The 18,293-nt window shown below is 44.4% G+C and overlaps 1 protein-coding gene across 2 annotated transcripts in view; it reads left to right on the top strand.

Annotated features, from left to right (window-relative positions):
• PODXL (podocalyxin like) overlaps positions 1-11,355 on the top strand; it is an 88,786-nt gene extending 77,431 nt beyond the window's left edge. Inside the window, exons 6-8 of one of the 2 annotated variants that reach the window (XM_030215983.1) lie at positions 2,265-2,326; positions 4,419-4,586; positions 7,748-11,355. In XM_030215983.1, coding sequence (XP_030071843.1) covers positions 2,265-2,326; positions 4,419-4,586; positions 7,748-7,939 — 422 coding nt within the window. In that variant the 3' untranslated portion in view covers positions 7,940-11,355. Of the gene's footprint in view, positions 1-2,264; positions 2,327-4,418; positions 4,587-7,744 lie in introns of both variants that reach the window. The other variant, XM_030215982.1, reaches the window with a different exon arrangement.
• Positions 11,356-18,293: the final 6,938 nt, after the last annotated feature.

Genomic DNA, 18,293 nt, shown 5'->3' with positions numbered 1-18,293 from the left:
CAAGTGATTACGAGTCAAAAGCAATGTTAAAGAGGTGGGCTTTCAGTCTAGATTTAAAGGTGGCCAAGGATGAGGCAAGACGTAGGGGCTCAGGAAGTTTATTCCAGGCGTAGGGTGCAGCGAGACAGAAGGCGCGAAGTCTGGAGTTGGCAGTAGTGGAGAAGGGAACAGATAAGAAGGATTTATCCATGGAGCGGAGTGCACGGGAAGGGGTGTAGGGAAGGACGAGTGTGGAGAGATACTGGGGAGCAGCAGAGTGAATACATTTATAGGTTAGTAGAAGAAGTTTGAACAGGATGCGAAAACGGATAGGGAGCCAGTGAAGGGTCTTGAGGAGAGGGGTAGTATGAGTAAAGCGACCCTGGCGGAAGACGAGACGGGCAGCAGTTTAAAACTGAACCAAAAAAAAAGGAATAAAATATTTTTTTTCCATGCACATCCCTAAAAGGGAATCCCAAGGGACATATGTGCTAAATTTAAATGTATTGTTAAGGAAGTGCTTTCCCCATTTATTTCACGCTCTCTTGTAATTTCTACTGGGGCCCATTTTTTTTGTTTAGTTCAATCTTTTTGCTGGCCTAGGGCCCTGTTTACTAAGCTGCGTCTTTAACGCGCAGGAACCCTGTATGTGCCTGCAATATCCCTATAGGCGCCTGCATGGTTAGCATGAGCGCAAATTGTAGGCGTGTTAAAAATGCTATTGTGCTTAGTAAACACTTAAAGACTCATGGATTGAGGTCAGATGGAAGCAGTAACATGAAAATACCCTAAACATTGGGAGAAAACAGCATCTGGGGCAGCTGCAGTCTTAAGGTACACTCTTTTCTTAAAATGGTGGTTGATATATATCAATTCTCCTTGAAACATTTCCAGACCCAAAAAGCTATGATGATACAAATTAAGCAGCATCCTTTCTTTTCTTTCAGGGTCATTTGCTAACAGTGAATGCTAACACCGTTTAATGCCCATTTATTAAGATTTAACGCCTTTTTGAAGAAATTCACCCAAGAATATGTCGAACACAAGTGACAATTACATAAATTAAAATGAGCGAGTGAAAGAGAAAAAAGTAGGCCAGGGAAGGAGTAAGACAGGAGAGCTGGGGGTGAGAAGAGGTGATGGAAAGTTGATAAGTGAAATATGGGTAAAGGACTGAAGAGTGAATTTGAATGGGCAGGTAGAAGAGAGAGAGTGGGAATGTGTCAAGAGAAGATAGAGGTATATAAAATAATGAGTGGAGTGGAACAGGTGGATGTGAAGCGTCTGTTCACGCTTTCCAAAAATACTAGGACTAGGGGGCATGCGATGAAACTACAGTGTAGTAAATTTAAAACAAATCAGAGAAAATGTTTCTTCACTCAACGCGTAATTAAACTCTGGAATTCGTTGCCCGAGAACGTGATGAAGGCGGTTAGCTTGGCAGAGTTTAAAAGGGGGTTAGACGGTTTCCTAAAGGACAAGTCCATAAACCACTACTAAATGGACTTGGGAAAAATCCACAATTCCAGGAATAACAAGTATAGAATGTTTGTACATTTGGGAAGCTCACCAGGTGCCCTTGGCCTGGATTGGCCGCTGTCGTGGACAGCTCCGTGCAATAGTGGAATTTGCAGCTGTTTGCAATTTTAAAAAAATGGGTTACCATTTACTCCTGCCTATTTCAAAGCAGGGGCGTAGCCAGACAGCAGATTTTGGGTGGACCTAGTCAAGAAGTGGGTGGGCACCAAGTGTTCTCTCCCCCCCCCAATGTGATGAGGCCAGTATCAGCAGCTTGGGAAGCTTAGACTGCTGAAGTGGAGAGCAGTGTTCTCAGCACCATCAGGGGGAGGTCTTCAGCTGGCAAAGCTTGGGATCCCCACTAAATGGGTGGGCCTGAGCCCTAAGTGGATGGGCCCCAGCTCACCTGTGGCTACGCCACTGTTTCAAAGGCGAGTTCCAGTCAGGTGCTTTTCCAATTTGCCATTTCCAATCCAGCTTCATGAATGCGACCAAAGCCCTTTACCAGCGACCTAAAGTATAGATCCTACAGTATAGATCTTGTAAAGGGCTGTGGTGGACATAATGAGATACGCGATCTCTGTACGGTAAAATTTGTGGCGTTAAACGAAAACCAGATGTTTTACTTTGTAATTCTTTCCTTTTGCTTATTACTATACTGTATCACTATTGGCTTGCCTATATATTTCTCTTTTAAGAAATGTTGCATTTGAAATAAACAAATATAAGTTAAGACTGAATCCCTTTTTTTCTCTTTTTCTGTTAAGCTAATTCGGTGGCTGATGAACTGTACGAAACACTGGATGGCAAAAGAGACAAGTTAAGAGAGGTAAACTGTGTGGTGGAGACAAGCTTGGGACAGACATTTGGGATCTCTTAGAGTATATAGACAGACTGGATAGGGCGTATGGCCTATATCTACTGTCATAGTAACAAAGTAAGTGATGACAGATAAAGACCTGTACGGTCCATCCAGTCCGCCCAACAAGATAAATTCATTTTACTTGATATGTGATACTTTATATATATACCCAAGTTTGATTTGTCCCAGCCTTTCTCAGGGCACAGACCGTAGAAGTCTGCCCAGCACTTTTCTTGTACTAAAAGTTCTGAAGCTAAACGTCGAAGCCCCTTAAAATTTACACTCCAGCCCATCCCTATCTATTCAGTTACGAAGGGCGTAGACGTAGACCGTAGAAGTCTGCCCAGCAATGTTCTGGTACTAAAAGTTCTGAACATTCTGGAATCCTAAAGTTACAAGATTCTGAAATCCCAATTAGTAGCAACATTCCATGTAGAACCCCAAAGAGTAACATAGCAACATAGTAAATGACGGCAGATAAAGGACCTGTACGGTCCATTCAGTCTGCCCAACAAGATAAACTCATTTACTTGGTATGTGATACTTTATATATATATACCCAAGTTTGATTTGTCCCAGCCTTTCTCAGGGCACAGACCGTAGAAGTCTGCCCAGCACTTTTCTTGTACTAAAAGTTCTGAAGCTAAACGTCGAAGCCCCTTAAAATTTACACTCCAGCCCATCCCTATCTATTCAGTTACGAAGGGCGTAGACGTAGACCGTAGAAGTCTGCCCAGCACTGTTCTTGTACTAAAATTTCTGAAAATTCTGGAATCCTAAAGAGTTACAAGATTCCGGAATCCCAATTAGTAGCAACATTCCATGTAGAACCCCAAAGAGTAACATAGTAACATATAGTAACATAGTAAATGACAGCAGATAAAGACCTGAACGGTCCATCCAGTCTGCTCAACAAGATAAACTCATTTACATGGTATGTGATACTTTATACCCGAGTTTGATTTGTCCTTGCCATTCTCAGGGCACAGACCGTAGAGTCTGGCCAGCACTGTTCTTGTACTAAGTTCTGAAGCTAACGTCGAAGCCCCTTAAAATTTACACTCCAGCCCATCCCTATCTATTCAGTCATGATCAGGGCACAACTGTAGAAGTCTGCCCAGCACCGGTTTCGCTTCCCAGATACCAGCGTCGCCATCCAATCTCCACTAAGATTCCGTGGATCCATTCCTTCTGTCATTTTCTCTATTTCTGTGACAGAACTAACACATGATTCATTTAATTTAAAGTGAAATTATATTACACTTTTACTGATACAGTGATGTAAGACAGGACGAGATCTTAGCACCGTTGCAGATCAAGTCAGGACTCAGAAATGGGTTTTAAAGGGCCTTGGAGAACATATGTTCATAAGGCTTTCACAGATACCAGTGAATGAATTATCAAGAATCTGATCATCCATCTGGATATAGAAATAGACTGACAAAACACAGAGAGTCTACCGTGTGCCCTGACTTCAGAGCATTCATTTCAAAGCGAGCCGTCAGCTATGCCTATCAGCCACTTAGCTTCTGGTTTCCTACTACAGCATTCTGGTTGCTGATCTGATGCTATTATACGGTCTGTGCCAGAGCCGGTGGTGGAAGGCGGGACTGGTGGTTGGGAGGCGGGGATAGTGCTGGGCAGACTTATACGGTCTGTGCTAGAGCCGGTGGTGGGAGGCGGGGATAGTGCTGGGCAGACTTATACGGTCTGTGCCAGAACCGGTGGTGGGAGGCGGGGCTGGTGGTTGGGAGGCGGGGATAGTGCTGGGCAGACTTATACGGTCTGTGCCAGAACCGGTGGTGGGAGGCGGGGCTGGTGGTTGGGAGGCGGGGATAGTGCTGGGCAGACTTATACGGTCTGTGCCCTGAAGAGGACAGGCACAAATCAAGGTAAGGTCTACACAAAAAGTAGCACATATGAGTTTATCTTCTTGGGCAGACTGGATGGACCATGCAGGTCTTTTTCTGCCGTCATCTACTATGTTACTATGTTATATTGAGAAAGATACATTTGCTTTTGCTGACTTATAACCTTTCTTAATCTGTTTCGTCTCCAGTTTGGCTTTTCCGCTGTTAACCACACAAGCAGCAAAAACATCGGTGGTAACGAGGACTGGCTCAGCATGCCCCTGATTATAACCATCGTCTGCATGGCAGTCTCGCTGCTGCTTATCGCTGCTATTTACGGCTGCTGGCATCAGCGGCAGTCCACCAGAAAGGACCAGGTAAGGGAATTGGTGAGCACCGCCCTATGACAGAATCCCGAGGAAAGAGAGCATGCACTGACCAGTTGCGTAGCTACGTGGGGCTGGGCCCTGGACCCCCCTGCCGACAGCCCTCTTGCCCCCCCTTCCGCCACCAACCCTCCCCCGCCATCGCCTACCTTTGCTGGTGGGGGACCCCCAAACCCCGCCAGCCGAGGTCCTCTTCTTCTGGCGCAAGGCTTCATTCTGTTTCTGTGAGTCTGACGCCCTGCACGTACAACGTGCAGGACGTCAGACTCACAGAAACAGAACGAAGCCTTGCGCCGGAAGAAGAGGACTTCGACTGGCGGGGGTTGGGCTCCCCTGCCAGCAAAGGTAGGTGAGGGTGGTGGTTCGGGAGGGTTGGCAGCGCTGGGGGGGGGGGCTAAAATGTGCCCCCTCACCTCGGGCTCTGGACCCCCCCCCCTCCTGCCGAAGTCTAGTTACGCCCCTGGCACTGACATGGAAGCAGAGGAACAGCTAACCAGGGGTGGACTGACCATTCAGGCAACCGGGCAGTTCCCGAGGGCCCAGAGGCTCTAGGGGGCCCAGAGGTTCTGCCTGGATGCCCGGCGCACCGCTGGTGATCTAGTGGCCTCTGTGGGGGAGAACATGTTCTTTCCTGCCCGACCCACTGATCTACCACTATTCTCCCCCCCTTCTGGCACCACTGTATTTAAAACATGGCGGCTGAGACTCCCTGCGGAAGGTAAGGGCTGGGCAGAGGCCCAAATGTGGGGGAGGGGGGGGCAGCAGCAGCCTGAATGTGGCAGTGGCCCAATTAGGGGGCATGGCACAGCTGCACAGGGAGGGGGGGTCATTTGGTAGGTGGTCCTGCCCCAGCGCTGAATATACAGAATATTTTTTTCAGCCATATCAGCTGGTGTTTAAAAAAAAAAAAAAAAAAAAACAACCAGCAACCCCCCCCCCCCCCCTTAAAAAGAATAAATGAAAAGGAACAGAAATATTGGGTTTAGTCCCACCACCCTCTCTTGTAATGAAAAAAACCTCAAATATCCCCTCATCCTCCTCTTACCACATCCGCTATGTTTCACGGGGCAGGAACAATCCCCCGTCACTCCTGCCTCACCAGTTCAGTGCTGCATAATGGTATCAGCTATTTCACATTACACTGTACAACTAGATGACTCCCTTCAGGCTGGCAGACCAGCACCATTATTTGTACAGCATGAACCAAAATGGATGCAACCTGAGCGCTGTAGAATGAGTAGAAGTGAATCGATTTTTTCACGTTTTCAAAAAGTACAAAGACTAGGGAACACTCAATGAAGTTACATGGAAATACTTTAAAAACAAATAGGAAGAAATATTTTTTCACTCAGCAAATAGTTAAGCTCTGGAACTCTTTGCCAGAGGATGTGGTAACAGCAATTAGTGTATCTGGGTTTTAAAAAAAAGGTTTGGACAAGTTCCTGGAGGAAAAGTCCATAGTCTACTATTGAGACAGACATAGGGGAGACACTGCTTGCCTTGGGATTTGTAGTATGGAGTGTTTTGCCATGACTTGGGTTTCTGCCAGGTACTTGTGACCTGGATTGGCCACTGAGCTAGATGGACCATTGGTCTGGCCTAGTATGGCTAGTCTTTTGTTCTTATTTTGTATCACTGAACTGGTGAGGCAGGAGCAATTGAGATGGCCTTTGCCCATGAAGAATGGTGACTAGAAAAGGCTGGGGATGGAGGACATCCAGGGACTGAAGGAGATGGTGAGAGGGCCCAGACGGGATTCTTTTGAGATGGAATGGGGCCAAATTGTAAACCAAAGTGAAAATTGTCTTTTGTTTCATTTAAGTAATGAAATGAGATAGGAAATTTTGTTTTCAAAGAAAGCACATTCGTGGTATATTATGACGAAATGCTAGGTATTTCAATTTAAACTCTTAAAGCTCTTCCGTCTGCTTCCTCATGATCAGAACAGCTTCACAAATGACCTCACCTGGAAAAGGATGTGGCTGATTCATGCAGTGCTTTCAGCTTCTTTAGTGGCATTATAACCAGTGTAGACTAATCAGATCCCATTGGTGGGTAAAGTCATTTGAGACTCCCTTGGTAGCCCAGCCACTCCCATGAGTTTATAAGGGAAGGACCTTAAAGGAAAACAAAATTATAACATATGAAGAGCTAGATTTACTATAATGGGGTACCATGTTAACCCACACTTATACCATCAACTTGTATGATTGGTAAATACACCCCATTACGTAAGATAGTACCTGTGGTAAATAATGTTCATTAATACGTGTTTCGGTGCTACCGCACCTGCGTTAGGGGTCACACCAATGGCAAAGGAGGCTTCAACAGACTAATTTCAAAAGGATGATGATTTCCAAAATTGTGTGTGATGTGTTCCTCCAAATACAATGCAGAGCTCACACACATCAACAGTGTAAGTTTCAATGAAATCTTTTTCTTCACACACATCAACAGTGTAAATCTCACACAATTTTGGAAATCATCATCCTTTTGAAATTAGTCTGTTGAAGCCTCCTTTGTCATTGGTGTGACCCCTGACGCAGGTGCGGTAGCACCGAAACACGGCCCGTGTCGGGTCTTCCTTCAATCAAAGTTCACTATTAAAAGGTTTTTTGATGAAAGAACGTTGTTCCCTTTTGTTTTTAAAGGCCCTTTGTGCTTTTTTTTTTTGCTGGGGCTTTTCCTGTACTTGGTTCCCTCTCTCTGTTACATTAATACGTGTTAACAGTGGTAACGCAGTAGCACCTTTTAGTAAATCTAGCCGTAAAGGATATTTGACTTTTAGTTTTGGCTGTGTTCATCTTTTGAATTGTACAGTGCCCAGATTCGACTTTCTCTTTAATTGGTTTTACCACAAATGGTGATCGTTGTCCAAGAGGAAGGTGAAGATATTACCTGTTTGTCGCCTCTAGGTTCACGTAAACACTTTGGTGTTCAAACGTCTGGCCCTGACTAGAGGTGGGGGGGGGGGGGGGGGGTTCAGGATCAAACACTGCAATCACCAACAGCTACAATGACCATCTTGAAGCTTGAGTTTAAGATGCCAGTCGGTACTCTGTTGAAAAACAAAATGGGTTTCTCGGGAAATAGTTCCCTACAGCCTTGGCTTGGTTTATCTTCTAAGTATCCTTTCAAATCTCTTACAGCAGCGTCTCACAGAAGAGCTCCAGACTATGGAGAATGGTTACCATGACAACCCTACATTGGATGTGATGGAGACCTCCCCGGAAATGCAGGAGAAGAAGACGGGCCTAAACGGAGAGCTGGGGGACAGCTGGATCGTCCCCATGGACCACCTCAGCAAAGAGGACATGGAAGAAGAGGAAGATACACACTTGTAAGCCTCTGTACAATAACTAAAGAGGAAACCAGACTGCCTTCAGAAATACCACCGTATGCAGCGCTTTCTCCGTAAAACACAGCACCAGAAGCAGTGTCTGCTCGGCAGGCAGGGACAGCAAGTATGACCCTGTGTTTTATTTGTGGCCTACAACACTGAACTTTCTAGTATCTCTGCAATCTCTTCCAGCCCGCGGTAGAGGTTTATGTCCTTCTGTCAATGCCTTCACAGTGCCTATGTTTGCATCCAGATAAAGGTGAGGCCAAAGTGTGTAGTATCCTGAGTGCCCAAGGGACTCTTACAAAGTCCAAATAGTGTGTAGTATGAATGCAGAGGGGCCTAGTGCAGTACTGAAGAGTGGAAGCCCTTTCAATATCCAAGAGGAGATGCCCGATGCAGTATTGAAGCGATAGAACATTTCCAGTATCAACAGAAAAGAGTCTGGTTGCAGAATCACAGGGAAAGGCCCTGGCGCAGTACTGAAGAAGTGTAGGGGTCCTTGCATTGTACAAGGGCAGGGGCCTGGTACAGTATTCAAGGGGAGGGGTTTGGTGTAGTGCTGCAAAGGAGAGGTCATCATCTTAAATATATCTTTTAGAACTTGCTTTATTCTTTCAGTTCTACCTACAGCTATAAGTATTTCACAGTCAGCCATAATTAAGCAACATATCAATAGAGAGCTACAAAAGATGGTGGACATGATCCTGGGTGAATGTTATTTGGTGTGAATTATTAGTAGACTTTGGAGGTGATTAAAACTTAAAATATGTCATGGAAGGTTATGAAATAACATTATACCCAGGTGGGCAGGCTTCAAATATGCCCTCAGTTACCCCTCTTCTCTTGACTCACCCCATTCTGCCCCCACTCTGTGGTCAAAATCATCAGAATGATAGGAAGAAAGTTGGTGGACCGATCCAGGGACGCAACAAAAAGAGGTAGAGGGAGTGGCAAAATGGTCTGATGAACAATAGATCTATGACTGTAAATTAGAAATATAAACTAGACTCTTTCCCCGATTTGAGGCTGGAACTGCTTTAGTGATTCATTGCCATTTTTTAGTTTGATTTTGAAACATCAACCAAAGTGAAGGACTAGCTGACCCTGTTTGAAGGAACTGAACCCCAGCTTGCTCTGTAGGTGAATGATGGCAGCCCCTACTCTCCCATGCAACCCAGGCATAAGAGATGAAACCTGATGGGCTAAGCTTCCATTGCAGTTGTCTCTCTTATTTGCTGTGCTCTCCCAACGTAGGCAGCCTGATAATACTCATGGCATGTGAAGGAATGCAGGACAGTGAATCATTTGTATGATATCGCCTACGTTGGCCATCCTCAAGTTCATGATATTTAGAACAAGAAGTTCTAAAGAAATCGCATGTGCCATAGCAGCATCACCACATCTCTGAAGCCCCCCCCCCCCTGCATACTACCTTCACTTTTCTTCTCTTTTATGAGTCTTCCATCCCTTGTTGTATATAGCACCCTGTCAGTAAAGAGCAATATAGATTACTTCTACTGTTTTGTCCATTTGTAGAGTACTCCTCCATGATAGTAATAGACTATACTAAAGACCGTACGGGAAGGTCATGAGATGTGCTCAGGGACCTGTTCTGCTTACCCAGCTCAGAACATCAGCAGGCAGTGGAAGGGTCATCAGCTATACTCAGGGCAACTTGTACTTGCCAAGCCCAGGGCATTAGCAGATCGAGACGCTCATGCCAGTTTAGGTCCAGTTGTGCGCACAGAGCTCAGGACTTCAACAGGCAATGAGGGATACTCAGGGCCAGCTGGGCTTTGCCAAGCTCAGAACATCACCATATAACGGACAAGCCTATATCAGGAGTGAGGGACACACGAAAAGAGATCAGAATTAACATGGAAGTCACTGAATCCACGCTTTGTCTTGGAAGTCCAGCAACTTTGCACAGACGTTGTGCACTTTTAATAACTATATGTTGGCCTTTCCATCTTAGTCACACATGTGGAAATTCCTTAGTATGGAATAAGGAACGCAGTTACTGTGCTTCCAAAATCAGCTCAGGAGTTGATAAAAGACACAACAGAAGAGTCCACGTTTTTTATGTAGAGTTTCAGAAATATTTTTTTTTTTGCTGTCAGATATAATTAAGAATATTTGCTTTATACTCTGCAACCCTTTCCTTTCCTAGTCATATCCTAAAGAACAGACTTTGAAAAATAGCCAAACCAGTATATTCTGAGGAATGAAAAATAATTAGTACTCTCCATATGGAAATATCTTAGTCCACTTTATGTATCTGTGCACTAAATTAATGTAAGACCTTTTTTTTTGTTTTGTTTTGTTATGTTTTGCTAATCACAAGTAAATACTGTAATGTGTATAGTGGGTTGGGTGTGAACCTGCCCATCCATCAAGCTGTAACCTGCTGAAGTGATGAAAATGTTTGTAAATGAAAAGGAAAAAAAAAAATATATATATATATATATTATATCCTCAAGCCTTCTAGGAATACAGTGGTGACATTTCACCAGGCTTGTTTTGAAAGATTTAGGGGCTCATTTTCAAAGCACGTAGACATCCACAGTACTATCGTAAACTATGGTACTTTGTGGGTCTAAGGGGCCACCCCGCGGTAGCAGCAGCGGCTGTTTTTGCCGCGCACTGAGGCCCTTTTTAACCACAGTGGGTAAAAAAAAAATGCTGAAAATAGCCAAGGCCATGCGGTAAAATTATGCTTTACCATGTGGAGAGAGCACTTACCACAAATCCATTGAGATGGTGGTAAGGGCTGCCACCCTAACCCGGCAGTAACCAGGTAGCACGTGGTGCTGCCCGATTACCGCCGGGTATCCGACGTGCAAAAAAAAAAATTGAGCCCTATTTTCCCCAGCACGGGAAATAGTGCGCGCTGGGGCTAGAACCACTGCCCATGCCCATGTTGGGCCGGCGGTACCTCCAAATTGGCATGCGGTAAGCCTGCGTTGTAAAGGGGCCCCTAAGTGCTTTGAAAACGAGCCTCTTAATATATCCTAGGATGTGAATTAGCTCTGCCTGTGGGTTTCTTTCCCTTGTATTGTCCTTTCCTTAAAGTTCCCTTCCCTAAATGCATAGAAACTCTCCTGAGCATGTTTGAGGTCTCCTGGTAAATTCAGCAACACTATAACTGTGTGAACCATAGAACTGTACCTTTCGTTAGTTGCAAATCATCCACCAAGTTCTCTAGATGGCTCCTAAAGTTAGACATATCAAATAGAAATGAAGAATATGATCACTGAAAAAAGTTTCCACTCAAAGTCTATAAATAGTGATCAATCCAGATAAACTTGTCTGTTCAGGGAATCTTCACCATTCAAATCACTCTTAAATTTATATATATACTAGTAAAAAAGGCCCGTTTCTGACACAAATGAAACAGGCGCTAGCAAGGTTTTCCTCGGAGTGTGTATGTTTGAAAGAGTGTGTGTGAGAGTGACTGTGCGAGAGAGAGAGAGTGAATGTGCGAGTGTGTGTGTGAGAGAGAGTGAGTCTGGGTGCGAGTGTGTCTGTGAGAGAGAGAGAGTGTGTGTGTGAGAATGAGAGTGTGTGCAAGTGCGTAGGTGAGACACAGTGCAAGAGAGAGAGAGTGTGTGTTTCACACAGATACAGTGTGTGTGAGAGTGTGTGTGAGACACAGACTCTCTGTGAGATTGAGTGTATGAGACCAAGAGAGTGTGTGCGTGACTGTGTGACACAGAGAGTGAATGTGATACAGTGTGAGACATAGAGTGTGTGAGAGACAGTGTGTGAGAGAGAGAAAGACATTGACTGTGTGAGAGAGAGAGAGAGAGAGAGAGAGAGAGTGTGTGTGTGACAGAGATACCTCCCCCCCTCTCTCTCTGGTGTCTGAGCGTTACTGTGCAGGACGCTGAGCTCTGGCTGTGCTTCAAGGAACTGACCAATCCTATTTAATAGAATGCACCTCCAACATTCTGAAGCCGAGAAACCTCGTGTGGTTGGTCACTTCTGCTTGTGATGAACCCGGAAGTACGTGATGTCAATTCAGGAGATGGATACAGAGAGCAGGAATGCCTCAGCCATGCAGTCAGCTTCAGAACGTTGGAGGTGCGTTTTATTATATAGGATATCAGTTCATGGAAGGAAAATAGCCTCAGTTATTGCCAAGACCTCAATGGCATTCATGGGAACTGCACATTATAGTGTTTGATGTGAACAGTGAGTAGTTTTGAGTGGACTGATTTTATTCTTGTTTTCTAGAGAATGAGACGGATTGAGGACTTCCCCGACGAAGCAGTAGTGAAACGGGCTACCGTTGGGATTGTCCAATTAAAAGAGAAGTCTTTGTCTCATGCTCAATGATTTGAATATAAGGGTTTTCAATTGGATCTGTTCAGGAAATGAGAATTTTATATACAAATCATTTTGAAGAAAAGAAAAAAATATATGATCAATAAGGAGGTTTTTGAGCCGATGATTACAGCTGAGCAGAGAACGCTATAATATACAGTTCCCATGAATGCCATTGAGGTCTCCATAACACAATTTATGATTATCTATTCAAAAGGCAGGATTGTGCCACATCGAATAGCTTGTTGACATGTGTCTCTGGAGCTCAACACTGTAAGAGAAAGGAAGCCAGTGTTGGTCAGAAAACAGAGAAGTCACACGATCATATCTATGGACAAAATAAAGAAGCACAATTCAGGAGTTCTGTATTAGAAGTAAACGAAATATCATTTAAAGCCATTATACAGAGCATTCCAAGACTCCAACTGATAAAACATGCATGTGTATTAACAGTTTAAGGTCTTTGGTTTCAAGGAATGACCCACCTCAGTGAATCTGACACAGGGAGAGAAAAAGAGGCTCTTATAACAGAGGTAATCTTTCTATCAATTGTGAGTAAGAGTCTAAATGAAAACCTAGGTTGGTGATGGAATCTCATCATGAAATGGGAAAGCCCTGAGTGGATGGAGTTGGACTTGTTCCTGATTTTTGAGCTTTGTATTCTGTTTCAGACGTTCGTTTTAATAACATTTTTTAATGCATGCCAATCAAAATACACTTTAATTCATACGTTAATATGCATTAAACTAATCTTGCACACTCAAAATTTAAGGCATGCCAATGAACCAAATGCATGCTAACAAATATACATCCCTACAGACCAAAGGTTAGGGCAAGCATGGCCAAGGGAACAAGAAAGAGACTGAATAGAATGGGTGCTAGTACAAACCCTTACAGAACAGCACATAAGAGCGAGTAGACCCTAGAGAAAGCGGAGCAAGAGTGCAACATAAAGGTCTGATCGCTGAGAAAGGAGAATAAACTAATCAAATACAGTGCTGTCCAGATTCAGTTCAGAGAGGCAGGAGAATAATAGGGTGGTGCTCAACACAGCTGAGAGCAGTGGTAAAGTCCAATGACATATTGTCAGCAATTTTCCCAAATGGATGCAGAATTGACTTAACACAGCTACTAGAGTAGACCGTTAAGACATGATGGAAAAACAATTATCTGGAATGGAGAGCAAGTATTTTTTCAAGGAAGATGTAGAAATACCTGAAAATGACATTTTTTTCATGGATTTTGGCAATAAATATGAATACAATATTCATTTGATGTGTTTGTATCCATAGTGTGTGGGAACAGGACTAATTTGTACAGTTTACTTAACTTTGAAAACGTTACCTGTTTGCGATCCTTATGGGTTGGAGTCGACACCCTCTGTTCTAGGGAGGTCAGCAATGCAAGAGTCACCCACAGTGCAAACAGCCTCAGAAAGATGGTATTCAGAACTGTGACAAAAGTTAGATTTTTAACATGCTTTATTTTTGCAGAGCGATGTCTATTTCTTAATGGTTTATGTTACAGGGACAGGAGTCTGGTACACTGGAATCCAATGGGAAACTGGATTATAGCGATACTGTAATATGAATTCATAAACTTTCCTATAGATTATATTTTGAAAACACTGTATGCTGTCAATAAACTTTTCCTTTTGTGTATTTATATTGGTTTTCTTTTAATTGTCTTGGAGAAACAACTTGCCATACTTTCTCTTGCACGTTATAAAGATGTTGGTTTAATAGCAACAATAATACAAACTAGTAGACGTTTGAAACGCAAGACTGTGGACATCGTTGCCATAGAAAAGATAAAGGTACAATGACAGTAGAACCGATGAAAAGCAGTTGAAAAAGTTAACAAAATACTGTTGATTTAGAAATTAAAATGGAAAGATTTTGGAGATAAAAAATTGATGATAACACCGACTGCGATTTACAACACTCAGGGCAATACTGTGGACTCCCAAAATACTTAGAAATTTTACAATTAAAGGACATATCCCCAGATTGGTACATGCAATTTAACTGATTAACAATCCCTTAACCATCAATAATTGGGTGCTAACCACCAATTATTGAAGTTAATTGGCACTCATTAAAATTTGTGCAGACAATTGGCTGTGCTCTATTCTGTAAGGCATGGTGCCTAACTGTACTAGCATGTAACACAAAAGGGGCATGGTCAGAGGCACGTCAAGGGTGTTGTGAAAAGTTATGGAATCAGCTCATCTAACCTGGGTGCCAGCATTTACACCAGGTTTCAGCAGGCGTAAGGTAGGCATGGGAAACAGAGCTAAGGGCATACACCCTATACAGAATCACGCTTAGTGGTGATTTTTTTTCCAGCGCTGAAGTTTGCAAAAATTGACGGGGTTATGGAAGTTCTATAAATGGTGCTCAAAAAGAACTACCTACTACTCTACCCTATCTCTGACTGCCAGCCCCTTGGGTTGGACCCAAATTAATGGTTAAATGAAGTCAACACTATCATAATAATAATGATGACTCATAGGCTTGGTGTCACTTCCTTTGAAATCTGGACCAATGGTGGGTGGGGTGTGAAAAAAAGAAGCTGGACCAGTGGTGGATGGGGGAGGAGCAAAGCTGGACCTCTGGTTGGTTGGTAGGTAAAGAAGGAATAAAAGCTGGATGAATGGTAGGTAGGGGGAAAGAAGGAGAAAAGCTGGAACAATGGAGGGTGGAGAAAATGGAAAAAAAGTTGAACCAGTGTTTGATATGGTGGTGGTGGGGGGAGGCGAACAGCTGGACCAATGGGTGAGGTGAGGGAGGTGAAGGAAAAGGAGAAATATTGGACCACTGATTGGGGGAAGGAGACATGCTGGAAAAGGAGATGAGAGCATAATGGGGACAAGGGGAGGGAAGAGGCAGAGGAATTCTAGATATGAAGTGGGAGTGGGGAGATGCTATTGGGAGCAAAGGACAAGAATGGGGGAAAGGGAGGAGATGGCGTGGAGAGAAAGGGGGGAGATGCTGACTATGAGGGTAAGGAGAAGAAAGTGATAGAGAGGGGAATGCTGACTATGGGAAAAGTAGAGACAAAAAAAAGGAGAAGCTGCACAGTTGGGGTAGGGAATGAAGAGGGGACAGGGAAATGATAGGCTACAAATGTTGTAGGGGGGAGAGGGAAGATGTTTGACTATAAGAGTATGGGGGTGGGGAGAGAGAGAGAAAAGATGAGATGCTGAGCTACAAAGGTGGAGGGCAGTGAAATGCTGAACAATACGTGGAAGAGGCTATGAGGGATTGACAAAGAGAGAGGACAGTGGTGGGTACAGAGGGTAAAAATGTGGTAAAGGGGGTTGTGAGAAGCAAATAGAATGGGAAAGGAATGGGATCAGAAATGGGAGAACTAGGGACAGAGGAGACAGAAAGTTGGTAGATATGTGAAAAGTAAAAAGGAGGAATTGGATAACTGGAGGGTGAGAAAGAGGGTGAAATTTGAATGGACAGAAAGACAGCAAAGAAAGGGAGGAAAGTGCTAAAAGGCAAAGATAAATATGTCAGAGACATATGTGCGGAATAGAAGAAGACAGGAGGAGTGAGGAGAAAGGACAAGGAGAAAGATGGCAGATGACAGGCAGGAAAGCAGAAGAGAGAAACTCACAGGGACCGACAATGATTGAAAAAATTAAATGCCCAGACAAAAAAGGTAGGAAAAAAAGTGTTTTTATTCTAAATTTATGAACCGAAATATGTTAGTTTTGGGAAATGTACATTGCAAATATCTTTGTAGTTTGTTCAATACAAGAGTATATGAATTTGTTTTTATTTTTCCAGTGTTAAGTGCTGAATTTTGACTTCTTGAGGTTACCAGTTCAATTTTTGTTTTCATATTTCTATTTCGTGATCTCTATTTGATGACGGTCTATCACTGTGTTTTGCCTGCGACCAAGGTGTGGTATGTTGTTTGCATTTAGTTTGTGTCGATACCTATAGAAATCCCACTTCTTCTGTTTGACCAGTAGTAGGTGTATTGGTGTTCTACAGACCAGTGTAATATTTGTAGCGTTGCCTATTCAGAGGTAGGGTTGATACTATTTGAATCTTAAAATTTGTGCTACTGTTGTATGTCAGATTTGCTACATGCATGGTGAGTTGGAATTTTTTTCAGGTTTTGTGTATTTCACAGCGTGCATGGTAGTGGAGAGATTTATGTTGCTGTTACTCAGATGACATGAGAATCAGAATATTTTTTGTTTGGCAACTTCCAAGGACAAATGTCCTACCTGTTGTTGAGAAGAGGTTGGATTTTTGTGGATATAGAGCATGGTTACATTTAACTCATAAAGCGAATGCTACATACCTGTAGAAGGTATTCTCCGAGGACAGCAGGCTGATTGTTCTCACTGATGGGTGACGTCCACGGCAGCCCCTCCAATCGGAAACTTCACTAGCAAAGTCCTTTGCTAGCCCTCGCGCGCCCGCGCGCACCGCGCATGCGCGGCCGTCTTCCCGCCCGAAACCGGCTCGAGCCGGCCAGTCCAGTATGTAGCAAGACAATACACTTCAAGGGAAGACACAACTCCAAAGGGGAGGCGGGCGGGTTGGTGAGAACAATCAGCCTGCTGTCCTCGGAGAATACCTTCTACAGGTATGTAGCATTCGCTTTCTCCGAGGACAAGCAGGCTGCTTGTTCTCACTGATGGGGTATCCCTAGCCCCCAGGCTCACTCAAAACAACAACCATGGTCAATTGGGCCTCGCAACGGCGAGGACATAACAGAGATTGACCTAAAAAATTTACCAACTAACTGGGAGTGTAGCCTGGAACAGAACAAACAGGGCCCTCGGGGGGTGGAGTTGGATCCTAAAGCCCAAACAGGTTCTGAAGAACTGACTGCCCGAACCGACTGTCGCGTCGGGTATCCTGCTGCAGGCAGTAATGGGATGTGAATGTGTGGACAGAAGCCCACGTCGCAGCTTTGCAAATTTCTTCAATGGAGGCTGACTTCAAGTGGGCTACCGACGCAGCCATGGCTCTAACATTATGAGCCGTGACATGACCCTCAAGAGCCAGCCCCGCCTGGGCGTAAGTGAAGGAATGCAATCTGCTAGCCAATTGGATATGGTGCGTTTCCCTACAGCCACTCCCCTCCTATTGGGATCAAAAGAACAAACAATTGGGCGGACTGTCTGTGGGGCTGTGTCCGCTCCAGGTAGAAGGCCAATGCTCTCTTGCAGTCCAATGTGTGCAGCTGACGTTCAGCAGGGCAGGAATGAGGACGGGGAAAGAATGTTGGCAAGACAATTGACTGGTTCAGATGGAACTCCGACACGACCTTTGGCAGGAACTTAGGGTGAGTGCGGAGGACTACTCTGTTGTGATGAAATTTAGTGTAAGGGGCCTGGGCTACCAGGGCCTGAAGCTCACTGACTCTACGAGCCGAAGTAACTGCCACCAAGAAAATGACCTTCCAGGTCAAGTACTTCGGATGGCATGAATCCAGTGGCTCAAAAGGAGGTTTCATCAGCTGGGTGAGAACGACATTGAGATCCCATGACACTGTAGGAGGCTTGACAGGGGGCTTTGACAAAAGCAAACCTCTCATAAAGCGAACAACTAAAGGCTGTCCTGAGATCGGCTTACCTTCCACTTGGTAATGGTATGCACTGATTGCACTAAGGTGAACTCTTACGGAGTTGGTCTTCAGACCAGACTCAGACAAGTGCAGAAGGTATTCAAGCAGGGTCTGTGTAGGACAAGAGCGAGGATCTAGGGCCTTGCTGTCACACCAGACGGCAAACCTCCTCCAATGAAAGAAGTAACTTCTCTTGGTGGAGTCTTTCCTGGAAGCAAGCAAGATGCGGGAGACACCCTCTGGCAGACCCAAAGAGGCAAAGTCTACGCCCTCAACATCCAGGCCGTGAGAGCCAGGGACTGGAGGTTGGGATGCAGAAGAGCCCCTTCGTCCTGCGTGATGAGGGTCGGAAAACACTCCAATCTCCACGGTTCTTCGGAGGATAACTCCAGAAGAAGGGGGAACCAGATCTGACGCGGCCAAAAAGG

Source organism: Microcaecilia unicolor, chromosome 10 (assembly GCF_901765095.1).
Source record: "Microcaecilia unicolor chromosome 10, aMicUni1.1, whole genome shotgun sequence".
Classification (NCBI taxonomy): domain Eukaryota; kingdom Metazoa; phylum Chordata; class Amphibia; order Gymnophiona; family Siphonopidae; genus Microcaecilia; species Microcaecilia unicolor.
Note: the sequence above shows the minus strand (reverse complement) of the source record. Positions and strands in the feature narration are given on the sequence as shown.